At 36.5% G+C, this 27,558-nt stretch overlaps 1 protein-coding gene across 1 annotated transcript; it reads left to right on the top strand.

The window, feature by feature from the left end:
- Nucleotides 1-6,260: 6,260 nt before the first annotated feature.
- On the top strand, nt 6,261-26,078 carry AFM (afamin). The gene is made up of 15 exons (XM_081529864.1): nt 6,261-6,380; nt 9,251-9,299; nt 9,597-9,729; nt 10,428-10,639; nt 11,422-11,554; nt 12,194-12,291; nt 13,092-13,221; nt 15,105-15,319; nt 18,884-19,016; nt 21,039-21,136; nt 22,141-22,273; nt 23,284-23,507; nt 24,306-24,438; nt 25,085-25,146; nt 25,921-26,078. The coding sequence occupies exons 1-14, from the start codon at nt 6,293-6,295 to the stop codon at nt 25,118-25,120; spliced, it is 1,815 nt and encodes a 604-aa protein (XP_081385990.1). The 5' UTR covers nt 6,261-6,292; the 3' UTR covers nt 25,121-25,146; nt 25,921-26,078.
- Nucleotides 26,079-27,558: the final 1,480 nt, after the last annotated feature.

Here is a 27,558-nt window from a genome sequence, read left to right as displayed (position 1 = left end):
AAAATCCAAAAGTTTGATGTCTACAGGATAACACTGCTACTGCTACTAATTAGGATAGGACTAATTTCCTGCTGGGCTACAAACTGTTGAAAGCAGGTGAGTATAGACTGTGTGTGCATGCTGAATCACTTCACTCCTGTCTGACTCTTTACGACACTTTGCTCTGTAGCCTGCCAGGCTCCTCTGTCCATGGGAATTCTCCAGGCAAGAATACTGGAGTGGGTTGCTATTCCCTCCTTCCGAGGATCTCTCTGACCCAGGGATTGAATCCGTGTGTCTGACTCTTTGTGATCCCATAGACTGTAGCCTGCCAGGCCCCTCTGTCCATGGAATTCTCCAGCAAGTTACTGGAGTAACTTGCCATGCCCTCCTTTAGGGGATCTTCCCAACCCAGGGATCAAACCCAGGTCTCCTGCATTGCAGGCAGGTTCTTTACTATCTGAGCTACCAGGGAAACTTGGAGTATAGATCAGTCACTCTTAAAAAAATGACTCTTCCAAGCTCTCCCTACTGCCTCAGGACTGGTGGATTACTGTACAAAGAATTTGTCTCTTCCCAATGATGCTACTTTCAAAGAGTTAAGGGAGATTTCAGAAAATTGCTTGATGGTATAAAATTAAATTGATAATATATAATTGCAAGATATCTGGAAATTCACTGTTCATGAACTAAATAGCATACTCCTAAGGAATTCATGAATCAAAGGAGAGATAAAAAGGGCATTAAAATATTTTAAATTGAATTAAAATGAAAATGCAACATATCAAAATTTGTGGGATACTATTAAAATACCACTTAAAGAAAATGTATAGCACCAAAGTCACTCTGTTTTATAATTTATAGCACTCTGTTATCTTCAGTTAACATACGTTGGAAAAGAAAGAAGATCTCAAACCAATGAATGCAGCTTCCACCTTAAGGCAAAAAGAGCAAATTAAAACAAGGCAAGCCAAATAAAGGAAGTAACAGAGATCAAAGCAGAAATCAATAAAATAGAAAACACACAAAAACATAGATAAAAATCAATAAAACCAAATACTGGTTCTTTGAGAAGATCACTACTATTGATAAATCTCTACATGGATTTTTCAAGGAGTAAAAAAAAAACAACTTAAATTACTAGGACCAGGAAAGAGATGACATCACTTCAGATATCAAAGTAACAAGGGAATATTTTGAAAAATATTTTGCCAATAAATTCAACAACTTGGATGAAATGAGCAAATGCCTTGAAAGATACAAACTAGCAAAGCTCCCTTAAAAAAATAGATAATCTGATTATTTCTATATCTATTAAATAAATGCAAAATTTAGTTAAGATCATTCCCAGAAAACTCCAGAAAACTGGTGAATTCTACTAAACATTGAAGGAAAAAAGTATACTATTTCTACACAAACTCATCCAAAACACTAAAGAGAAGGGACTACTGTCCAATTGATTCTGTGAGGCCAATATTACCCTGATACCCTTTTCCTGCCATGTGAGGCCAGAACCAGATGTTGGCAGCCTGCAACCCTGAGGAGAGCTCTCACTGTAGCCTGATCAGGCTGGCACCCTGATCTCAGATTCCCAGTCTCCAGAGCTGAGAGGAATGAACTTCTGTTGTTGATAAGCCCCCCACTTTATGGTGTTATGTTATAGCAGCCTGAGCTAACTTAGACACTGTATTCCTTCTGCCCCGTTCTCCCTTTCTCCTATAGATATCAGCTTTTCTCAGTGCTTGGTTATCCATTCTCTTCTGTATTTTTAACAGTTAAGCAAATACGTATTTAAAAAATTTTCCTATTGCACCATTCTACCTATATTACATAAGGGGTTACATACTTGAATATATTGTTCTGCACCTTTTTACACTTAAAAATATAATCTCGGTGACCACTCCATATTATGCATATGTTTTTTCTTCAATTTTTAAACAACTGCACAGAATTTCTTTGTGAGATTAGGGCTACAGTTTTTTAATTGACCTTATATTGACACTTGGATAATTTCTAATCCTTTGCTAAGGCAAATAATGCCACAGTGAAGAACATAGTGCTTTAATTGTTTAGTCATATTGGTAGCATATTTTTAGCATATGTGTACTTAGTTGCTCAGTCGTGTCCAACTCTTTGTGGCACCATGGACTGGGGCCCACCAGGCTCCTCTGTCCCTGGGGATTCTCCAGGCAAGAATACTGGGGTGGGTACTCCTCTAGGGGATCTTCCCAACCCAGGGATCCAATCCAGGTCTCCCGTGTTGCAGGCGGATTCTTTACTGTCTGAGCCACCAGGGAAGCCCATTTTACTTATTTATTTATTTATTTTAGTATAGGTACCTGTTAGAAATTTGATTTCAAAGGATAAATACATGTATTTTTGCTATTTTTTAGTTGCTGAGTCATGTCTGAGTCTTCTGTGACACCATGAACTGTAGCCTGTCATGCTCCTCTGTCCATGGGATTTCCCAGGCAAGAATACTGAAATGGGTTGCCATTTTCTCCTCCAGGGGATATTTCCAACCTGGGCATTGAACCTGTGTGTCCTGTATTAGCAAGCAGATTCTTTACCACTCAGCCACATGGGAAGCACATATATTTTTAGATATTGCCAAATTCTCTACAGGTATTGCACCACCAGTTTGCATTCACAGGAGTACTGGATAAGAGGACCTATTTCTCCACAGTTTTATCCTCAAAGTATGTTGTCAAACTTTTAGATTTTTGCCAGATAGGTGAGGAATGGTGCTATGTGTTGCTAGATGTTCACTTCTCCCATTATGAGCATCTTTTTAGGTTAAAGATCCTTTTAAATGTTTTTTCTTTTTGCATTCAGTCTGTTTATATCATTTTGCTGTTTTTCTATCAGATTCTTGGTCTTTTTTTCTTTCATATTTCAGGGTCTCTTTGTATACTGATAGATTGCAACTAACTTTTCCCAGTTTTTCCTCTGCATTTTTGACTTTGCCTATAATATTTTTCCATATAAAGTCTTAAAAACTTTTAGGGGTAGCTGAATTTATTACTGCCTCTGAATTTTGTACCATAGGACAATTCTCCCCATTTCATTTGTGTTTCTTTTAGTACATCTACTCTCCCCACCCCCTTTTAACATTTAGATCTGTGATCTATTTGGAATTTTCCTAGTGCATGGATAGGCATTTGAACTTAATTTTAAAATTTTGATTGTATGCATCTTTCTCTTGATTGCCAATACTACACTGTTTTAATTATTATGCTATTTTAGAATGCTTTATTATCTAGTAGTGCTGCTTTGCTCAGCCATTAAAAAGAATGAGATAATGCCAATTGCAGCAACATGGATGCAACTAGAGATTATCATACTAAGTGAAGTAAGTCAGAAAGAGGAAGACAACTACCATATGATCTCACTTATATATGGAATTTAAAAACAAAACCAACCAACCAACAACACATCTTAAGCTCATAGACACAGAGAACAGATTGGTGATTGCTGAGTGGCAAGGGGAGATATGCAAAACAAATGAACAGGAGGGTCAAAATCATAGTGACTATAGTTAATAATATTTTGTTGCGTATTTGAAAGTTTCTAAGAGTAGGTCTTACAAGTACTCAATATAAAAAAGAAAAAATTATAGCTATGTATGATTATGAGTATTAACAACTTATTGTGGTCAGGATTTTGTAATGTAGACAAATATTGAATCATGTTATATACCTGAAACTAATACAATGCTGTATGTCAATTATACTTCAATAAAAAAATAAATTTTAAAATTGTGAAAAAAAATATCCCAGTATTTCCTCTCCTTAGGGTTTGTATAATTATACTATGTGGTCATCCCTCAGTCAGCTTCCCAGTCTCTGGCCGAGACAATTCTAGGAGATCATCTTCCACTTCTCAGACAGAGTTATACCCAGTTGCCTACATGGTTACTCTTCTCCTCCTTTATTATTTATTATTATTATTAACACCTACTTCATTAGCTTTTTTCGCTTTTTGGTCTCACTTCCTCACTTGTGCCTCCTTCAATCATCTTTAAAATAAATTACAGGTCTTTGAGGGTCTGTTTTTGGAAAACCCAAACTAAGAAAAAGTCATTTTTAGATTTTGACCTGGAGGTAACCACTGAGACCCGAGTTTGTTCTCTACGTGTGTGTGGTGGTAGAGAAAGGGAGCAGGAAGTGGTGCCTTCTGACTGAACTCTTCCGAACGTAGCTTTCTAGCTTGTTCTGATTATCGCCCTATAGCCTATATCTCTCCTTAGACTCAGAGTTTCTGGGGAAGGTTGGTCTTATCCTCCATATTTGGAGCTCAGATTCCTTCTGATTTATTTTCTCTATCAACTAGATCCCATCTGTGCTAGTTTCTGAGATTTTCTCAAGATTTTGAATATTCTGCTGGCTAGCTCCCTCTTTTTTCCCTAGTATCCTTATGTCTATGATTGTGTCTATATAGCTAAAGCCAGACTTCTTAAGCATGTTTATCTGAGTAAGTTTCAAAGTTTATTTATTGTTAACGATACTAGTGAGATAATTCCAGGCAAATTCAAAATGACCAGGAAGAAAATTGGTTTAAATACATTAAGCTTTTAACTCAGCATCGACTGCTCTTTTATTTCATACAGTCACACAAAAAAAATCACATTCCTATCAGTGACAGGGGACTTAAACTTGCGAACTAGATGAACTGGAGCCATCTTCACATAAGTGCCAGGCATGAACCAGTAATCAGAAATCATAAGTAACATAGCTGAGAAGAAAATGAAAAGCAAGTAGATGTAATAGTTGAATAGTTGAAACGACAAAAGGCTGTTTAGAGGTCAGCATCATCAGTGACATTTACTGGTTGCAGTCAAAGATGCTGACCAAGCTAGTTGCAGAAACCTGAGTCTCTCTTTCTCTCTCTCCCTCTCCCTTTTACTTTGTCTACCTCTGTCTCTTTCTCTCCCCACTTCTCTTTCTCTATACCACTGTTTACTTATCCATCTGTAAAGATATCTTTTTGCTTGGTAATTAATAAGTAATCTATGGAGTTATAGTTTACAACTGTAAATGTGCCATTGTCTGATAATTTCTCACCAGTAACTTTAGCATCCATTCATGAAACTGATTTAGATCAGTTGCTACTGTGAGAGTTACAAACGATTATTTACATTTATTAGTTGATCTTCTTAAAGAGAGAAGAGCTTTTGCTTCCTCTTCTTTTATTTTAATTTTGTATTGGTACAGATTCATGGGATTTTTAAAAAATAATTTAATGTGTTATAATGCATTCCTTACATTATTTACTTAATTGTCAAATTGTCCCACTGATTTCTATCTTCTTTTGACATGTCCCCATTTGTTTTTGAAAATTTCCTTAGTTTTAGAAGTCCAGGATTCTTACAGTGGAGAAGAGTGTTTAAAACCTGATAGACGCACAAAATGGGCTCCCAGGGCACCAAATAGCTACCTGGTAGCTATTGTTTTTGTGTCCTTTCAGTGGCCATAACTAAGAAATAGATTTCTTCTTTTATATCATGTACTAAAAACATTTCCTTATTTAGGATCATGATCTTAGTTAGGTTCCCAGAATTTGAGTGACTGGTTGAAATAACAGAACCACCTTTTTTATAAAATTTAAAATTTATGTATTTTTAAATGGAAAAATAATTGCTTTACAGAATTTTGTTGGTTTCTGTCAAACATCAACATGAAAAACACAAACATCTTTAAGGCTATTAATTCTTATAATAAACTTGTTCAGAAACTTTGATTTTGTGGGTACTTGTTTTGCTATATGTTTACCAGAATAACATCTTATTTTTCCCCTAATTTTATCAAGTATATAAAATTATTTAATATAAATTCAACTCCTTTTGATTACCAGAGAAATTTAGCATCTTTTTTCCCCTAATTTTATCAAGTATATAAAATTATTTAATATAAATTCAACTCCTTTTGATTACCAGAGAAATTTAGCATCTTTTTAGTTATACTTTCTCTTTGGTGAATTTTTATTCTTGTCCTTTCTCTTTTAGCATTTGCAATGGTTAAAGATTTTTCTTTTTTTTTGGGTTGTCTGTTTGACTAGGTATTGTGCATACTTAACCTGTGGACTTCTTTTTCTAACTCAATAGATTTTTCCAGTAAAACACTGAGAGAATTTTTTTTCCTGGTTAATAATTAGCAAAAAATTCTGCAGAGTGATCAAATAAAAATCAAATATGAGGTATATGAGAAATAGGTTAAGCAAGTTACTTTTTTACTAATAGTGTCAAAGAATAATATAAAAACTTGATTTTCCTCATTCATGTTACTTTTCTTTTGTGAATGTAATTTCTTAAAAAATGAAACAGTTTAAACTTACAGGTTTTGTTATTTTCTTTTTCTTTTTGACTGAATCCCTAACCTTGCCCACACAGCCTCAAGATGTAGGTAAGAAATTTACTTGTCTATCCACTAAGGAATGACTAAGTTGGGCTAATTTCTATTTTTTAACTTTGGTTTCTTTCAGTTTAAATTTTCACTTGCTTTTTTTCTCCTTCTCCCTAGTTTACATATACTGATCAGATACCCTGATCTAACCTTTCCAGATATTGTATTTTGGATCATATTACCCTATCTACTGACAGAGACAATTATCACACCCAGCAATTGGTCACCAGCATAATGGTAATATAAGCAGTGTTGCTGGGAGATATAATTTGGATTTGAAAATATTAATGTTTCTTGCAACTATGTGTAATGTATGGAAACAGTGGAACATTAGACATGAGTTGAGATTTTACTGAAACTTTGGTCATTCATCATATTTCCTAATTATATGGTAAACACCTTAAGAGTATCCAGACCCTGCTTCTTCCAACTGTACACACTTGGGGAATTTTTAAATCCCTGCAAGCCTGTACATTTCCTCAAGCCTAGCTGAAGCAGTGTCAGCCTGGAGGAAAGTGTGACTTTTGTATTTCTTCTACTCAAAAAGGGAACATTTCATCTGTTTGGAGGTATTTTTTTTATAATCCCTCTGGCCAGAAAGGATCATCTTTTTGCGGTTCACCAAGATACTATAAGTGTTACCATGCCCTGAAGTTGTGTAGGATGTCTTAATTTGGTACCCCTTACAGTGCCTGCCAGGGCTTTCTTTGTAGCTCAGTCAGTAAAGAATCTGCCTGCAACGCAGGAGACCTGGGTTTGATTCCTGGGTCGGGAAGATCCCCTGGAGGAGGAAATGGCAATCCACTCCAGTATTCTTGCCTGGAGAATCCTCATGGACGGAGGAGCCTGACAGGCTACAGTCCATGGTGTTACAAGAGTTGGACATGACTTAGTGACTAAACCACCACCACCACCACAGTGCCTGCTAGTGAGCCCAGTCACAGGGCTTAAAGGAGGATAGTCATTTTTGAGTTTTCCTTCTCCTTTGTCCCTTGTAAAAACTTGTTTTAAAAAAAGTTCTGTTGATTTTTGACTCCAATATTTTTTGCATCCACCTTTCCCTTTGCACCTCTGTTACTCCTACCAAAATTCATGTCCTGCTAACTTCTCAACAGGACAGTTGCAAAGGTCTCCTAATGAGCTTCTTGATTTCCCCCTCTCCATCCATTCATTCTCACATCTATTTGACAAATAGTTCTTGTTACTTTCTATTTGTTAGATACTGTGGGAGATCCCAGAACATTAGACGTACCATTACCTGGCTGGTATTTCTTAGTTTAGAGAAATGATGATATTACTATTCTATATAAACATTTTCAGTGGCTCTTCATGATTTCCAGTTGAGGCCCAAACTCCTCAGCTTTATATGAAAGGCACACATAATCTGGATCCAGGTTCTTTCTGTTTCTGGTTCCATTACTTTTCTTTATGACTCACTTTCTCATCAAAGTGGGAGATTATTGATTAATTGATGTTCCCCAAACATCCCAGGACTTCTTACCTTTGTGCTTTTACTCACATCATTCTCTCTACACAGAAAGATGAGCCTCCTTACTTTTCAGTTAGCTGAAACCTTGGACATTTTTCAGGCTCAACTTATATACCCCTCCTCCTATAATCCTTTTCTGGTTCCTCACCCAGAGACCATAAGCATTCCTATTATATGTTGCTGTTGCTCAGTTGCTCAGCCGTGTCTGACTCTTTGCGACCCCATGGACTGTAGCACGCCAGGCTTTCCTGTCCTTCACCACCTGCTGGAGCTTGTTCAAACTCATGTCCATTGAATCAATGATGCCATCCAACCATCTGGTCCTCTGTCATCCCCTTCGCCTCCTGCCTTCAATCTTTCCCAGTATCTGGGTCTTTTCTAATGAGTTGGCTCTTTGCATCAGGTGGCCAAAGTCTTGGAGCTTCAGCTTCAGCATCAGTCCTTCCAATGAATATTCAGGGTTGATTCCTTTAGGATTGACTGATTTGATCTCCTTGCAATCCAAGGGACTCACAAAAGTCTTCTTTAATACCACAGTTCAGAAGCATCAGTTCTTCGATGCTCATCCTTCTTTATGGTTGTTACTCTCACATCCATCCATGTCTACTGGAAAACCCACAGCTTTGACTATACAGACCTTTGCCAGCAAAGTAATGTCTATGCTTTTTAATATGCTGTCTAGTACCCACTTTACTGTAGAATATCATATACATTTTACATTGGATTACAGTCATGTTCATGAATCACCTGCACTATAAGAGTATTTAGGAACCCAAGGTCCAGGGGAGATGTTTTAGTTATCATTGATTCCCTCATAGTAATCAGTGCAATACTTTGAAAAAGTAAAGACTCTGTGAAAATAGCCTATATGAACAAATATAAATGTGCTCTGATAAGTATGTGCTTGTTGGAAAGGAACCAGTGGTGTTAGACTAGTTCAGAGATCACCTAAATGTCTGTGTCTGGCTAGCATCATAATATACACTACCACCAGCATGCCTGGAATCTCTTGCTGGGTGCAACTGTAGCATTATATCACTTAACAATGAAACTTCATACTACTTTTCTAGTCATACCTGTTATCTAGCATGGAAATGGTGCTTGTGTTTGACATTTGTGGCTGGGGAGTCATCAATAGTATATCTAAAGTCTTGAGATTAATTCAAGCTAATTCAACTTAATGAATATTTTTAAGCACATAATCAACTGTGATTAAGATGTAATATTTGGCTCATATGATGTCTCTTCTTCATATTAAATATGCTATTTTTTTCTATATCATTTTTTATTTCATACTTTTAAAATGTATTATATATAGCAATTTATTGGTAAAATATTAAAATACCAGGGTATATAATAACTTAAATATCTTTGCTTTCAGATGATGTCAGAATCACCCAGAAATTTATAGAGGATAATGTTGGATATATGTGAGTTCCTCTAAACTTGTTCTGATGATGATGGTGTTTATTATAAGCTTATCTGACATCTTCCAGAATTATTAATGCTAACATATTAATTAAATATATACCATATTAAAAAGTGAATACAGTATTAAAGAAAAATTTGGATGAAGCAATTGAACTGTCAAGAAGTTATAAAACTTAGAGACTTAATATTTTGATAATTTTCTAAAGTTAGCAAGTGGGTGTTCCTATGAGATTTTGGTTGGACATAAATGAAAATTCTGCAGGTCATCATTGTGTACTCTGTGTGGACTCTTGCAGCACCATCATTGCATTTGCTCAATATATTCAGGAGGCATCCTTTGAAGAAGTAGAAATGTTGGTAAAAGCCATGACAGAATACAGAGATAAATGCTTGGCTGACAGGACACTCCCAGAGTGTTCAAAACTATCTGTAAGTAAATTGTTTGCATTTCTTAAACAAACAAGCTTATTTGTCAACAGTGAGAGAATGTTTGGCTTGAAAATATAGAGATGCTCTATGCTTTTGTTGTTACTTTGCCTGACTTCAGTATTTAGGATAAGGCACTTTCTTAGGAGAGATGCAATTCTGTGTACTGATGCACAGGAGGAATTGGCTATGAGCTTGCAGTCCTTGCCATAAGTACACAGATAGAAAGACTAAACCAAAAGCCATGCAAAGTGCATGGAAGTAAAGTTACCTTCTTTATCTGCCTCTCAATATGTACTCTACTGTCACACCCTCTTTTCTTGGCATCCCCTCAATAGAGTAACCATCTGCATCGCTAGAAAGCTATTACTAAACATTACCACTAAATACTTTGCCAACCCATTACACTCTGACCCTGTTACCTTGAGAGAGAAGAAAAAAAGCCACTATGTAAGGGAGATGTAGGCAGAAAAGAGATAGGAAGAGGTTAAGAGGACTCAGGATAGGATAGAGAGAGTTTCCCAAAGTGTAGGATGGTTGTCAAGGCTGTGAGTAGAGATGCTCTGCTGGTAATATTGGGAACATCCTGGAATCTTTCTCAAAGAGTGACACTCACCACTCATTGTCTCCATTGTGTCATCTCAGAAGCCTGAAAAATGTTGCAATGAATAAAATGTGTCTTTTCCTTTTCTGTTGTCCAGAATGAGGTTTTACTGGAAAACATATGTGCCATGGAGGGACTGCCACAAAAGTATAACTTTTCACACTGCTGCTGTAAGGTTGACTTTGAAAGAAGACACTGTTTCTTCCATAATAAGAAAGCTGATATAGGGTTTTTGCCTCCTCTCCCTACTCTGGATCCTGAAGAGAAATGCCAGACTTACAAAAATAACAGGGAATCTTTTTTGAATAAGTAAGTTTAATTTTAGTAGAAAAATCATCTAATTGAAGAATTATTCTTAGGCTAAATTCAGTATCTATTCCAAAGGAACATAGCTGGGTTTACGGATCAGTTAGTTTATTCAACATGCATTTGTGTGTCAGATTCTGTGGTCATTGTTGAGAAGATGAACAAGATATGAAACCTGCTTTCAAGATCCTTTCAATAATGATGTGTATTTTCTAATGGGATAAGCCCCAGAGCCCAAGTGTGTGCATGGTATGAAAGCACTACTGGAGGAAATACATGGTCTTTCAAAAGGGAAGGTGCAGCTTTTACCAAAGATAAACATTAAGTCAATGGATGCTTAGCAATGCAATAGTTGCAGAAGCAGAGATTTTTTCTGGAAAGCTTAAATCACAAAGTTTTCTTTTTACATGTAAGTGATTACGATCTCTGAATCTCAGATGGAGTCTGTATAGGTAGCTGTTCTTTCATGACAAGGAGAGCTGCAGACCATCTGGCCTCATGGGGAAGAAAAGAGAATAGCCAGGGCCTTGCATTCAAGATTAGAACTGCAATCATCATTCTTATTTGGGAGTTGGCAACTTCAGTGGTATGACATTTTTGGAGACTGAGTAATGTTGCCTTCCTTTGAAGTCTTCAGTAATGGGACGGCCTTCTTCCTCTCACCTTTACTCTCGCAACTTGATCTTGTCTTTTTTAATCTTCTCTTTCCCTTCCCTTGTCTACCATTCCTTCACTTCTTTCTTGTTTTCCCCCTTCCCTCCTTCCTTCTCTTTTTCCTTTTGAAGTTATGTCTATGAAGTTTCCAGAAGGAACCCCTTCGTTTTTGCTCCTACACTTCTAACCGTTGCTGCTCGTTTTGAGGAGATGACTAAAACATGCTGTGAAGAACAAGAGAAAGCTAACTGCTTTCGAACAAAGGTGGGCATTCCATTTACTATTATATACATTCATTCCATTTAACAAAGGTAGGTATTACACTTATTAAAAAGGACAGGGAGTCACCCTAAATTGTAGATCTTTACTTACAATTAAATTATAGCAAAAGAGTTTTTTTTTTACCACTTATCAGCTGTTCTCTTGTCACTTTCACTGTTTTTTCAACCCATTCGCCACCTGCTAACTGATCTAAATTTCTTATTGTTTGAGACCTTTGAAAAATTGCCCATTTCTAGGGTGTCTCTTCTGGTTTTATCTTCCTTGTAAATTGGAAGGAAACACTAGTGAGTAACTAACCAGGGTAAAAATGACATTTTATCTTCTATCTTGGGCAAGTCCTTAACCATATAAGTGAATCATCCTGATAGAGAGGCACAAGCTTGCTGCGCACTGCACTTCTCAGCAAGTGTAATTTGGTCATCAGGAAGACTGGCTCTGCCTTTATAATGTGCCACACATTTATATTTATTTTGATATACACATTTCCTGAGATTAAAAAACCCCATAGATTTTCTATTTCTGAGGAAACATTGGGATTGTTTGGTTGACATGTGGTTAGGAAATAAGAGAATAGTGGGATTTTTCCACTTGCGTCAACAGAATTTTCTCTTTATCCTTCAGGCAGAAACTTTCATATACTATTTAAAAGCATTGTCTTCTTATCAAAAAAATGCCTGTGGGGCACTTATGAAATTTGGACCACAAATCTTACAATCTATGTGAGTTTTATAATCTATCTTTTGCTTCTATTTGTTTTTTTTTTTTTTTTTTGGTCTGTGTTCCATTTTTGTTAAATCATTGATGACTTTTTATTTATACTCTTCTTAGATCCTCAGGGGTTTTGAGGTGGGGATTAATCTGCTTGGATTGCTCAGAACAAGGGCATTAGATCAGGATGAGAGAAGCCCTGAAAGATGGGGAGACCCCAGGGAGAATGAGGGCTACTTCTGAGTTAGTTTTTGGTTAGTTGGGAATGTGAATGGGTCTGGGAGTTCCCAGTCAGAGTTTTAAAACCTCCAAATGCTTTAGACATGACTTATCCATCCATCTTTGACTTTAATAACCAGGAAACTACCTTCTAGGGATACATTTTATTTCGCATCTTACCTAGCCAAAGAGCAATGGTACTAGTGCAATGTTTTGTGAGAAATTCTGAGATTTAAAATAGATCAGTGAAAAAGGGTGATGTGATGAGTTATCTATGCCTGCCATGGACTCACAAGAAGAAATGGTGGTCCTTAAAAAATGTGTTTTTCTATAACAATTGTGGAAGAGGGCATATCTTTCAGGCCTTTTTCCCCCCTAGTCCTGAACTAGAACTCAAAATATCAACCTAAGAGTTTCAAAATGATCATGTGGGCCAAGTAATGAATGTATAAACAGTTATTTGGTAAAGCTATTGGTGAAAAAACAAGGATACCAATGCTTACTGCAGCTACATATACTGTATTAGTAAAGAACTTCTTTTTGTCTATTTGCTGTTCAAGTTGTTTTAGTGATTTATCAATTCTGTTTCCAGAAACATTGCTGTACTTAGTCAAAAATTCCCCAAGATTGAATTTAAGCAACTTACCTCCCTTCTAGAAGATGTTTCTTCCAAATATGATGGATGCTGTGAAGGGGATGTTGTGCAGTGCATCCGTGGCAGGGTAAATATTCTATAAAACCAAGCAAAAATAGTGATTTCAGGGTGGCTATTTTTTATTCTGAAGTTGCCTTAATCTGTGGCTACTCACTACAATAAAATAATAATGTTAATAAGTTATTTGGGAATAACAGATAGAACTACCATATATAAAACAGATAAACAACAAGGACCTCCTGTTTGGTACAGGGGGCTACATTTAATATCTTGTAGTATCTTCTAATGGAAATGGAAAAGAATCTGAAAAAATAATATATAGTCTTTTACATATATGTTCAGTTATATATATATGTATATATGTATGCATATATATATATATATGTGACTGAAACTAACACACATTGTAAAACACCTATACTTCAATAAAAATCAATTGTAAAATAATAACATGAACCAAATAAAATAAAAAATAAAGTATTAACAAATGAGGCCAAATAAAGCATTGGAGTTTTTAATGAATGAGATTGCTTTTACATTACTTAGTTGATTCTATTTTATGTGACTAAATGCACATGACATAATCCCCAGGAATTTAGAATTTGTGAACATTCATTCAGCCAGACCAAAGTTTTCTTTAATATTACAAATACTCTTTTAGAGATATTAGAAATTAGCAGTAAAGCTCAGAAAATGACTGGTGATCTTTATGTTTATAAGAGTTGCTCTCTCGGAGTTTCTTCAGGATACTTAGGAACAGTCTTTTCAAATAAGTGAATATGTTCATTTAAAATAACTCTTATTGTAGTCTTTAAAGTGATTCTCTAAGGACTTATACTGGTAAATATAATAGTGACCTAGTTGAAGTTGTTCATGCATATGAAGGTAACACAATTTCATTAAAAATAATCCTGATTTCTTAGTTGAAATTAGATTTTTTTTTAGTGATGTTTAAATTAGTCTTACTGTTTTAAATTCAAAACAAAACATCATGCTCATTAAATAACTTGAATTTTGGAGTATGAAGAGAGATATATATATATATTTTATTTCAAGTAATGGACAATAGATGTCCCCAAGAATTATTTTGTCCTTAACTTTATTGCAATGAAAAGCAGTCTCACTCACTGTTTGTGTATTATTTGGTCATTTATAGGGATGTTGGTTTTATAATATTGAATTTAATGTACTGAATTAGGATATAATTGGAGTTTTCTGTGAAGTTTGGAGCTGAGACTAAGGGATCATATTATATTTTTAAAATCCTTTTTTTTGATGGCTTTATGTAGAAATAAGAGCAATTGAATGGTATACTTCATTCAAAATAGAAATGAAATTTCAGACAGTAAGAGATGTGTTGCCCTGAATAATGATGGCCGTAGGTGAGATGTATATTTGTCTGCAAAGATGGACTCCCTGGTTCTGTGTGATTTGCTGGAAACATGGTACGAACCTCCATTCCATTTCTCATCTCAGCCTGGAGCTCCATCTCATTCCTCACTTTCAGTGTTCCCCAGAAGAAGAGTCCAGGAAGGGGAACAGCTTGAGCAGAGTTGGAGTGTCTGGAATCATCCAGCACTTTGATGAAACTCAATGTAGTTCACGTGAAGCTGGAACAGCGAGTAGGAGAAATGTACAGCCTCATTCTGAAGAGTCTGGAGGAAGAAGCAGGGGTTAGACCACCTTTAAAAAAATTCCAGCTAACAAATAATAAATGTATGAGTCTATTTTTCATAATTACACCATCTAAAATCCTAAGAAATCAAGCTTGCATTAAAATGAAAGTTCACTGTATTAAATCAATACAAAATTTAATTAGCTATCAAATTAGTTGATGAAACAATTATAGATGTTATACATATGGTTGGTTTTGCATTCCATTTATGAAGGAAAATCTAGCCCTGAAGAACTTATGAAAATAAAGTCATTTCTCATTCTTATTTGATACAGAGCAAGGTTATGAGCCATATTTGTTCAAAACAAGATTCCATCTCCAGCAAAATCAAAGACTGCTGTGAAAAGAAAATACCAGAGCGTGGAGAGTGTATCATTTACTCCAATAAAGATGATAGACCAAACGACTTATCTTTAAGAGAAGCAAAATTTATTGAAAGTGACAATGTGTGTGAGAAACGAGATGCTGACCAAGCGAACTTCATGGCTGAGTAACATACCTCTATATTGACATTTATAAGGCAAACAGAAACTTATGACTTGATCTATTTTGGCTAACTTGGGTGGAAGACGTAGGAACCATTTAAATCATTGGGTATACCACATAATTTTTAAAAATCATGGTTTTAGATTGTAACCCTTTTACATTATTTTAGAAATCGCAACTGTGCTATAACAGTGATGGCTAACATTTATTGAGTACTTGATATGTGCCAGACAGTGGGCTGAGTAGGGATTATCTATTTTAATTCTCACAGCAGTCATGTAAAATAAGCGTGATTTCTCCCAATTTTCAGATGAGCAAAATGATGTACAGAGAAGTTAAATAATTTGTTTAAGTTTCACAGTTAAAATATGGCAGATTAAGGATATGACCCAGGAGGTTCTTCCCAAGAATTTGCAGGCTTATCTGCCACGCTCTCCCCTGCCTTCTCCCCCAGCTCCCACCACTGTTTAGCTGACTTGGAAGCAAAAGCAAATAGATTTGAATCCTGGTAGAATCATTGGGACAAGCTAACCTGTCTGTATTTTAGGAATTGTATATAAAATTCATATGAGTATATTCAATCATTCAAAGTTTGTCAGTAATAACTGGGTTGACCAAAAAGTTCGTTCGGATTTTTTTCTGTAAGATGTTATGGAAAAAATTCAAATGAACTTTTTGGCCAACTCAATATAATACAGGGGCTTTACCAAGTTAAACAGGGTTTTAACCTCCAATAAGCTTTCATCAATAGAAGTGTGGTGTGGAAAGAGACAGCTTCATAAATATATGAGTGCAAGAAACACTCTTTAATTTCTGAAAGCACTAGACCATAGGCAATATGGGGACAGAAGAGGAAGTCCTTGGGAACTCTGAAAAGTCTTGATGGGGAGGAGGTACTTGAAGAAATGCTGATAATCTGGATAGAAGGGGTAGAACACTGATAGAAGTGTGAAACTGCATGGTATGTGGTTATGCTAGGGTTTCTGCAGTGAGAGAAGAGGGTAGGGAGAGGCACATGGGGTCAGATCATCCAGATATGCTAAGTAACAAGATGCCACCGAAGGGTTTTCATTGAAGAATAAGGAAGGACAAAATCACTTTTGTCTTTTAGAAACTTCATCTGGAATGAATCCCAGTTTGGGGCTTAGGTGGTTGGTAAGTAGTTTTCAGACTCAATGAGATGGGAAGTATGGGGGAAGGTTTGTGGGAAAGAGAAATTATTTTTATCTGACCACATTGATTTCCCAGGTGGCGCTGGTGGTAAAGAACTTGCCTGCCAATGCAGGAGACGTAAGAGATGAGGGTTCAATCCCTGGGTAAAGTAGATCCCCTGGAGGAGGGCATGGCAACCCACTCCAGTATTCTTGCTTGGAGAATCCCATGGACAGAGGAACCTGGCAGTCTACGGTCCAGTGGGTTGCAAAGAGTTGAACACGACTGAAGCATCTTAGGATACACGCATTGACTTTGAGGTGCCTGTGAGGGGTACACGCATTGACTTTGAGGTGCCTGTGAGGTAATGCAGTGGAAATGTCGTAAGATGATTTTATATATGAACCTGAAATTCTGGAAGGATGTCTGGACTGAAGATACAGGTTATTGAATACTTAAACAAATTTTCAGGTCTTCTCATCTGTCAATCAATTTAATTTTCAAAACAAACTTCTGTGGTTAGAATACTTTTTAAATCATCATTTTACAGGCCAGGAAACTGAAGCACAGATGTTAAATAACTTGCTCAAAGTCACACAACTAATATGTGGTGGAGTGAGGGTTCAAATGCAACCAATGTGGCTCCAGATTCCTGTTCTTATAACCACTAAGCTCTATTGCTTCTCATGAATCATGGATGCTCAGTCAAATTAAACTAAATGATTTATGCAGTACATTTCACTTGTGCCTGACATAGACTTGCTAAATGGAAGCAGTTTTCATCCTTATCCTCATTCTCATCATCTCCAGCATCATCACCATGACAACTAAGATAGGGTGGGAAGCATGGGGAGAAATGATAGAGCAGCAATGAACACGCTGAACCAGAAACAGTTTAGGTGAAGTTTTTCTGGATGCCAATATTTGATGCAAGACCTCAGTGGATCTGCCACGCTAGGGGTTTTCTTCCAGGGGTTTTTGTTTACAATATTTTGGTGGTGAGATTTTGGGTGTAATTTTTTTCCTGAGGAAAAAGTTCATGGCTTGTATGAAATATTAAAAGGAGCCCTTGATTCTCTGAAGTTAAACACCACTGCTTTAGAATATGGGACTATATCTCACAACTGGGACTGAGAAGGTAAATGGAGAAGAGGAGAGATGTCAGAAAAGCCAAGATTAATCAAGAGAAAAAAGCCTACAAGACAAAAAGAGATGACAAAAGTCCCTTGGACTTGAAAAACTTTCGTGACATATGACTCTCACAAAACATAGATCATTTTTACTTAATTCAAAAGAATAAAGATGATATTTCTATGAAGAAAATTGCAAATAGCACAGGGTAGTTAAAGAAAACAGCTCTCTTGAGAAGAGAGTTGGCTTGGTTTAAAAAGAATGAAGTAGGCGTCCTCTGGGACCTAGGTTCAAATTTTACAAAGTGAAAGTGTTAGTCGCTCAGTCATGTCTGGCTCTTCCTGACCTATGGACTGCAGCCTGCCAGGCTTCTCTGGCCATGACTCCAGGCAAGAATACTGGAGTGGGTAGCCATTCCCTTCTCCAGGGGATCTTCCCAACCCAGGGATTGAACCCAGGTCTACCTGCATTGCAGGCAGACTCTACTGTCTGAGCCACCAAGGAAGCCAATAGCCAGGTGCTTTACTGGGCTGAGACAGTTTCCTCAGCTGTGAAATACTACTTATGTTGAGGGCTAAATGAAGTTAAATGAGACAGTGTTTTATAAAGGCTAGGAAGCCAATCTTTGTCTCCTATGCCCAAAGCTTGATCCAATGCCTTGCACCTACTAAGGGCTTAATAAGTGTTAGCCTCTTCCTCTCCCTTTCCCACTTTGTCCTCTAATCACACCCACCTCTACCCTTACAATGCCTCACTGAGGTCATGGAAATGACTGCCAATGATTTGGACCAGCAGGGGTGATTACTCCCATAAATGACAAGTGACTGGATGAAGTAATGGGCAAAGTCTGCTCCACAATCTCTCCCCAGGTGCAGCGGGAGTTAGGAGAAGCCATATTCCCAAAATCTCACGATGGAAGTCCAAATGCATTTTCCAACAGAATTATACTCGATATGTATATCCTAAAGCCTTGGTAGCATTATCTACTATTTCTGATGCTTTATGGATAAAATCATTTTAACAATGAATGATAAATACCTTTAACCTTTCTATCCCTCCAAGTAAAAAATATTGCTATTTTAAAACATAATATGGAAGAAAATCTTTGTAACATGGTCTCTTTTGTCAAAATGTCCTCTTAAGTCACTCCTTCACCAGAGAAAGATGAAACAGGATTTGAAGGCAGACTCAGTAATAAAAGGTCTTCCCAGAGTAAAAGATAGCAGGATTTGGTGTTTTGCTCTTTCTTGAAGTTCTAATGTACAAAATATTTTGCACGTCACAGGTTTCTTTATGAGTACTCAAGGAGACATTCAGAACTGTCCACACCAGAGCTGTTAAGAATTGCTAAAGTGTATGAGGATCTCCTGAAAGAGTGTTGTAACATGGAAAACCCTCCCGAGTGTTACCGTCATGCGGTAGGTTCCATCCTAGTAGGCTCAGAGAATTAAACAAACGGAACAACAAACACTTAAAAACTATCAAAATTTAATTCTGGTTCAGAGGGTAGAAAGTGTGATTGACCAATCTGAGTCTAGCTAAAATTCAGTGTAAGCTATCACTGGGAAGACCAACATCATCTCTTTGGGTTACACATAATGTTTAGAACTACGCATCCTATGTGTTGAGGCAAAAAACTCTTCTGATTAAATATTTGTATTTTTATTTATGTGTTCTTGTGTTTTCTTGAGGCATCTTGGATTTTTTATGATTATAAAAATAATAAATGATTATTAAAGATGATTAAGAAATTACTAAGAGTTATAAAGAAAAAAGTAAAAACTTTCTTATTCTGTCCTCAACAAATAGCTTTAATTAACATTTTTTTCATCTTTTCTATGCATATATGAGTCTATTTATATGTATGTTTAAAAATAACATTTGGACAATATTTTCTGAAGAAGTTTTTGGATTTGTTTTTATTTGCTGTCATAAAAAACATTTTACATTATTAAACAGACTTTAAAAAAATTCACTTTATTTTACATGATGGTATTCCATCATAATAATATATCTAAATGCTCTTCTACTGTATCTTTGACATTTTGGATATTTATTTAGCTTTTTATAAATTTTATAAGTGACCCTAAGTATCTCATTTCATTCATCTCTATTAATAGTTATGGCTATTTGCTTAAGATAGATTATCAGAAGGAAAATTACTACATCAAAATATATAGACTTCAAAATAAAAAAATAATTGATACAAATGACTAAGTTGCTATCTAGAAAGTTATTACCAGCATATAGTCCAATATAGTGTTGAAAATGTTCGTTTCACCCCCACCTTCACCAACACTGCACATGAAAATTAACTTTGCTAAATAGTGACTGTGTTTTAAGAATTTAGTTGATTTTTGTAACGTTTTATTTTATATTGGGATATAGTTGATTAAAAATGTGATAGTTTCAGGTGCATAGCAAAGTTATTCAATTAAACATTTAAGAATCTATTTTATAATGGAGCTAAGCTTTTCCTATATGATTTTTGCTACTGTATTTATAATTTCCTGTGAACAGTTTGTTCACATCTTTTACTGGTTTTCCTGCTGAAATTAGTGTGTTTTTAATATCAGTTCATATGCATTTTTGTGTATTACAGAAATTATTTATTTGACATTTTTGATTTGCTTCTCATTCATTTGATATATGTTGCTTCGCTTTGTTTAAAAAATTACCCCCACTTGCCAAAAATGCCAGTTTATACCCATTCATATTTGAGCAAGAAGTAAGAAGACTTGAGTTTTGTCTAGCTTTGCCACTGTCCCTAATGAGGAGGTCTGTTCCTGATCCTTAAATGGAGCATAGTGCTAAAAAAGTTTTTATTATATGAAGATACAATTCATCCTACAGCATCCATCCACGGGTGTGTAGTTTTCTCCCTGGTGGCCACTTAGTTGGTGTCCAACTTTATGCTATGTGAGAGATTGTCAAATATTTGCAGACAATTATTGGAGGTTTTAAATTCCAATTCTAAACGATTAAAAAGATGGTATAAAAAAGATACATGTGATTAAAAGTGTTCTGTAGCAATACTTGCCTGTTGGGTAATTCTAGGCAAGTCACTTGACTTCACAGGGCCCGATGACTTCTCTGGCCACTTTAAAGGGAAAATCTGTATGATCATTGTCAGTATCAGATTTGAATTCCACTTTGTAAACTTTAAAGCTCTATAAAATATCGGAGGTAATGATGATGAAAATTTAAACTTCGGCATTTTGGCAAATACCATATCTATAAATCTAACTATTATTAAAAAGATTCAAATTCTAACATACATATATAGAAAACTACCCTCAACTTAGTGACTAATTTATGATAATGATAGTTTGAAGATACTATGTAAGTATAAAAAAGGAATTAGACAAGTCAACATGAATATTATGATTAAATTTATGATTAGATAAAATTTTCAAAAGCATGATTGTTCTTATTTCCAGGAAAATAGATTCAATGAGACAACAGAGAAAAGCCTCAAGATAGTACAACGAGAATGTGAACATTTTCAGAATTTGGGGAAGGATGACTTGAAATACCAGTAAGTTGTTTCAATAAGCAGGTTAATCCTTGTGACCAGGATAAAATAAAGATGGCCACAAAGTGTCAAAAATTTAGCTCAGCCCTTTTGTGATGAATTCATAAATTCTGAAAAGAATAATATCATAAGAGTTAAGAATTCACACTGAGCTGTCATTTTAAAACTTTGTCAGGAATCAGGCAAATTGATTATCTAATGCTTTAGTTTTTGTTTAGACTTATCTTTTTCACTCTCAACACAGAATTGCTGCATTTTGCCCCATTTCAGGCATGGGGAATGGAATGGAGCAAACTTCAGGTTGTTATATTTTCCCAAGGAAAAGATGCTCTTCCCAAGATTTAAGCCCATCTTATGGAGTTTAAAGAAATAATTTTGGATTTGCTTAACACTTTAATATTTGTTTTTTAAGTACTTTTTGAACATTCATGAATAATGTGAAGTTTTTTCTGAATTTTTAAAATTAATTACCATGCTAATGTATTGTACATTGAAACCAAACATCTTCAAAACAAAACACAGTTTAAAAAATATGTTTTCACTATTTCTGCAGTTGGGTTGTTAGCTGGGAACTCAGTCCATGAAAGATCTTTGTTTCTTGCTTCCTTCATCTCAGATTATCCTTTTCCAACATGTATTTATTAAATTTTGCCTTTGAAATGTTTATTTACAATGCAAGGGATTTCAAGTAGGATTTTACACACCAGCTAGCCAAGATACTTGCCGCCAAGGCACTCCTATCATCACAGATGACACACGATGTGCAAATCTGATAGTTTCTGAGTTGTCATGAAATTAGAAGGAAGCCAATATACAGAGATCTATAGGAGGCAGGATGCAGGAAAATGGGGGGTGAAGAGACTGATCTCTACCATTTTATGAGAGAGCTGAGGTTTACATTACCCTTCCATTGGTTGTCCCTAGAATTGCAGGGTTGGGGTTTCAGGTGGCTAAGCAAGGGAAGATGGGCTTCTGCTTTTGTTCAGAACAGACATATGCTCTTTCAGTTACCTCATCAATCTCACGAAGCTAGCCCCCCAGCTCTCCACTGAAGAACTGACCTTTCTTGGCAAGGAAATGGTGATAGCTTTGACCACCTGCTGTACCCTGAGTGAAGAGTTCGCCTGCGTTGATAATTTGGTGAGCCTGGCCCACATACCTGACTGTTCCTAAAAAGAAAAAAAAAAAACAACGATACCTGCACTCATTGATTTATAAGTGATTGTCTGCCTTCCTCTCTTCACATTGTTAAGCAAGGAATGTCAAGTTTTATTTTTAGCTCTCTGTGTCAAAATCCTGAGGAACTAAAGAGAATGTCTTGAATAGTTGCTTGGGGATCTCCAGATCATCTTTCTTACTTCTTTGTTTTTTGACTGCACTGAGGCTTTGTTGATGCCGGTGAGCTTTCTCTACTTGCAGCGAGTGGGGGCCACCCTCCGATTGTGGTGTATGTGCTTCTCATTGCGGTGGCTTATGTTGTTGCAGAGCAGGGGTTGTAAAGCATGGGCTTCTGGGGTGCACGGGCTTAGCTGCCCTGCAGCATGTGGAATCTTAGTTCCCGGACCAGGGATCAAACCTGTGTCCTGTGCATTGGCAAGCAGACTCTTAACCACTGGACCAACAGCCAAGTCCCATTTCTTCTTATTTATACTGGAAGTAATTCGTTAGAGCAAGTTACTTGGAATCATAGTATTGTTTCAGGATGACAGAGAAAACTTCATAATTTTAAGTAACATTATAAATTCTCCTTCTTGTCCCACCAGGTCAGTAAGAGAATTACTGCTTCCAGTCCAGTTTGTGTTGGGCATATCTCTTTAGGTCTGGGGTGGCCCATGTGTGGGGGACATCCCAGGAGGGGACAAAATCTAAGTGTCACTGTGTCCTGCTGATGCTTTCAGTTAGCTGTTTGCAGCTCTCAGCTCGAAGTCACAAATTTGTATATATGTTAAGCTTAATTCTATAGGAATTTAAATTACTATGGCTTGAATTTTTGTTATAATGCCATTTAGTACTTCAGCCTCTATTTTTTTTTTTGCGCATAGTGTCATGTTATGATTGCAGAGGCTTTTCTAAGTTGACAGTGATATTAGAACAAACTAACAATTCATCTACCATATTTCAAAACTCCATTGCAACTTTCATTGGTACAGGTGGATTTAGTTCTTGGAGAGTTATGTGGAATAAATGAAAATCGAAATATCAACCCTACTGTGGACCACTGTTGTAAAACAAATTTTGCCTTCAGAAGGTCCTGCTTTGAGAGCTTGGAACCTGATAAAACATATGTGCCTCCATCTACCTCTCAAGGGTTATTTACCTTTCACGCAGACTTGTGTCAGGCTCATAACGAGGAACTCCAGAGGAAAAAAGACAGGTATCAACCTTCTCTTCTGTTCATCATTTTCTTCAGGCTGAAGACACATCATGTTTTAATGAGAAGGTTTATTGTAATGGATGTGTGATCTTGATGTTGTAATCCTGTTCCTTCTGTCAAACTGTCCAGTCTATCCAGTTATAAAACTTAGTCTTTTCCTTTGCTAGAGACTTGGAGTGTCCAGACTGTGATTTGGAAACGTGAGTGAGGGTGGCCATAAAAAGGCTAATAGGAGGTTCATAATAAATCAGAGATTTATTATTAAATGACAGAATGTCATAGATACTTACTCTGAGAATCTCTCTTAATGTTTGACGATATGAGAGGCCCAAAGGGGATAGGAATTTTGCTTCTGTTTCCTCAGGCAATGCTATAAATGCCAAAGAATCAGATTTTTTTTTTTTTTTTTGGATGTAGGCAGTGTCTGTACCAAGTGGAGTGGAAACAGAACTCAGTTACTGAGGAAGAAAGAATGCTTTGAAATGAATTTTCTAGAAACATCAAAAGTCACATATTCTACAATATTGTGCATAGAGAAGACTTTCTATATGTTCCCACATTTTATACAATTTTGTCCATAATTACATAAGCCTCCAAAGAATGTTATCATGGAATCAATCCATCCCATGTGTTTAGCAGAAAGGTTTCAGGACCTCCTTTCAAAAGTAGACTATTTTAACTTTTTACATTCACCTAAACAGAGATTTCAAAGATATAATTCTGTAACAAGCCTTCTGGAGAAGAGGGGTTCCAGAAAGAAACTGTTAATTGATTCTGTTTGACATCATTGGGTCACAGGTTTCTTGTCAACTTAGTGAAACTGAAGCCTGAGCTTGCAGGGGAGGAACTGTGGTCACTGCTGGCGGATTTCACGAATGTGGTGGAGAAGTGCTGCAAAGCCCAGGAGCCTGAGGCCTGCTTCAAAGAGGAGGTATTTCCAGCTCTTTTCTCTGGAATTCAACTGGTATTCCTGGTCAAACAAAGAAAATGGAAGTCCCCACAGGACCCTGCTTCCTCCTTGCGATGTCTCCCTCCAAGTCCATCCATGTTGTTTCAATGGCAAAATTTCATTCCTTTTTATGTCTGAGTAATATTCCATTGTGCATACATACCACATCTTCTTTATCCACTCATCTGTTGATGGACATTTAAACTTGCTTCCATATTTTGACAGTTGTAAATAATGCTACTATGAACATTGGTCTACATGTATCTTTTCATTAAAAAATTTATTTATTTATTTATTTGGCTGCACTGGGTCTTAGTTGTGGCAGGTGGGACCTACTTCCCTGACCAGGGATTGAACACAGGCCCTCTGAATTGGAAGTGCAGAGTTTTAGTCACTGGACCACCAGGGAAGCCCCTGGGCTGCCTGTATCTTTTCAAATTAGTGAGTTTCTTTTTTTTTTTTTTTTGATATATATCTCTGGGTCATAAGGCAGTTTTATTTTTAGTGTTTGGAAACCCCTGTACACTGTTGGTGGGAATGTAAATTGGGGCAGCCACTGTGGGAAAACAGTATGGAGGTTTCTCAAAAATTTTCCTATATGTTTTTATTTCTATTTTTTCTCTCTCAGAGTCCAAAATTGGCAGCCAAAAGTCAGGCTGCTTGAAAAACATCAAGTAAAACCCACCTAAGGTAATGCCTTCTATCTCAATCAAAGGCTAAATGCATTGGTAACTTCTTTGGTCGTTTTTGCTTTTCCCCTCTCATGCTTCACTGTCGATTTCTAGTTCATCCCCCAGGCCTTGCACTAACATTTCTGGTTTATCCCCCTGGCCTTGCACTAACAAACCCCAGTACTGGTCCTGTAATGTGTCTCTGGGTGTCAGTCACTCTTGATGGCTGGGATGGCACTGCTGTGTCTGTGCTATAGCACCGTCTTACTGTCCCAGCAGTTTTCTGAATATAAAGACATCCACTCTTCTGCCTTCCTGCTACTGCACTCAGATGTCTGGACCAGAAAAGAAAGGCAAAGAATCTATTAATACGAAAGTTCACAGGGGGAGGAGGGGGCTGGGATGGGCAGACAGGCCTCAGTAACTTGTTCTAAGAGCCTTACTACAGGATTTACATAAAAGAAAAGTGGTATGTTTGTAATTTCAAAAAGGTATATAAAGGATCCCTTTTCCCCTGCAGTTTCTGGAAGACTTATTCACAGACTTTAGAAACAAAAGGTTGAGTAGACATAGCATGATGTTCAATGTCGGGAAAGAGAAACCTCAACACCGCCCCCTGCCTCCCCACCACCTGGCCAGAGGGCAGGTTTGGATCTACAAAAAGCAAAACACCGCTACCACTAAGAGTTTTTTATGGCTTTCTAGCTCATGTATATGGGATATTGAGCCATGTATATGGCTTTCTATCATTTCATATTCCCTTGCTGCACAAGATACTGTTTTTTCTTTCCAGGTTTCTGAGAAAAGAGAGGAAGACCAACTTACCTACTTCCTAGCTGTCCTGTGGTGAATTTCATTTTCTGAAAAGAACACAGTAAACAGATTCTTCTGTACCTGTTGTCTGAGATAATGTTATTGCAGCAAGCAATAAACAGCAACATTATAAAGTTATTTCTCAAAGACTAATGTCATGTGTCAACTTGTTAACAAAATGAAATAATCGAGTCATTCATTCCATCAGCATCATTGGTTCACTGGCTAAATGTACTTCTTTTTTTTATAAAAATATATTTTTTAATTTTTTCTTTTTAAATTAATTTTTATTGGAGTATAGTTGCTTTACAATGTTGTGTTAATTTCTACTGTACAGCAAAATGAATAAATCTATGACTCTATGGGAGACAGGACTCTGAAATAGCAATTTGGTGGACAAAATACTCACAGATTCTGTTCTTGTTGCTACTGGGAAGAAACTGGGGTGTTGTGGGCTTGTAGCACACCTCCACCTCTTCCTCCTCCTACTATTACTAGCTACGATTGAATGTTTTCAATGTAAAAACATTATGTGAGTACTTCAAATGTATTATCTCATTTAATCCTAACAACTCTATGAAGTAAACATTTTTTATTCCTGTTTTACAGACAGGGAAACTGAGGCTTGGGGAAATAAATGAATTTGTTCAATGTCATATAATTAGTAATTGGCAGAACCAAAAGCTTAAATTTGAACCCTCTAATTCCAGAACAATATTCTTAGCCAATGTATACACTACCTCCTAGGTAAGGCTGTGTCATGGGTGTCCTATAAAATCTGTTATTCAGAGAAGGGGGAAAGGGCCAAGGCATCAGCAACAGTGGTTCTTTTCTCCCTCCATTCCGCATCAAAATTGCTGTTATTTTGGAACTGTAAGTGATGAGAGGGAATGGTAGGAACTGGGAAGCCAGGAAGTGAAGGTTGGTTGTGGGCCAATGGCTTGATGATCCTGGCTGTTCTCTAAACTTTTAAGGCTTTTTAGTGTTTCAGTGTCTGAAATAAAAGATGATGACCATCTAAGTTATAATACATGAAAATATTGAGTTCTTTTGGTTTAACATTTAGAACACAGTATTTGGGATTCTTATTCATTTATTCAACAAATATTTATTATTATATCCTATTGTGTGTTAGACATTGTACAATATAATCCAATATAATGCAAATATAACCAAATATAAGCCAATTAGTCATTGTTCTTATGTCTAATGGGCAGGGGAGAAGTCAGTAAGCAATCACATATGATGTCATAGGTGCAGGATGGAAAAAGGGCCTTGCTGTGGGAACATGTGGCAATGGCATTCCATCCAAGCTTAAATTGCAGGTGGGAGGGGAGTAGAAGGGAGTTATATTCCTACTATTATTACTTGCTGTATGGCCTCAGACACAAGTTCCCTGCAATCTAAGACCACCATTTCTTGGTGTAGGGTGGAAGAATAATCACTCCATCACAAAGGCTTTAGAAAGATGTAATAAATTACTATATAAAGTATCCAAATACAATGGCCAGCAGACAGTAGGTGTTTAATTGATGAAGCTAATTTTTCTTTTTGCCATTTTTCCAAACACTCTTGTTTATTGTCAAGGATGACAAGGAAGAAAATTTTACTGAAATAA

The sequence above is a fragment of the Giraffa tippelskirchi genome, chromosome 1, assembly GCF_054371585.1.
Source record: "Giraffa tippelskirchi isolate mGirTip1 chromosome 1, T2T-mGirTip1v1.2.pri, whole genome shotgun sequence".
NCBI lineage: Eukaryota > Metazoa > Chordata > Mammalia > Artiodactyla > Giraffidae > Giraffa > Giraffa tippelskirchi.
The sequence above is the reverse complement of the archived record's forward strand: the minus strand, read 5'-3'. Positions and strand labels throughout refer to the sequence as shown.

Coding starts and splice junctions, on each gene's coding strand:
- AFM (XM_081529864.1), top strand. CDS start 6,293: ATGAAACAGTTTAAACTTACAGGTTTTGTTATTTTCTTTTTCTTTTTG. Junction 23,508..24,305: donor CTCCAGAGGAAAAAAGACAG/GTATCAACCTTC, acceptor ATTGGGTCACAG/GTTTCTTGTCAACTTAGTGA. Junction 24,439..25,084: donor AGGCCTGCTTCAAAGAGGAG/GTATTTCCAGCT, acceptor TTTCTCTCTCAG/AGTCCAAAATTGGCAGCCAA.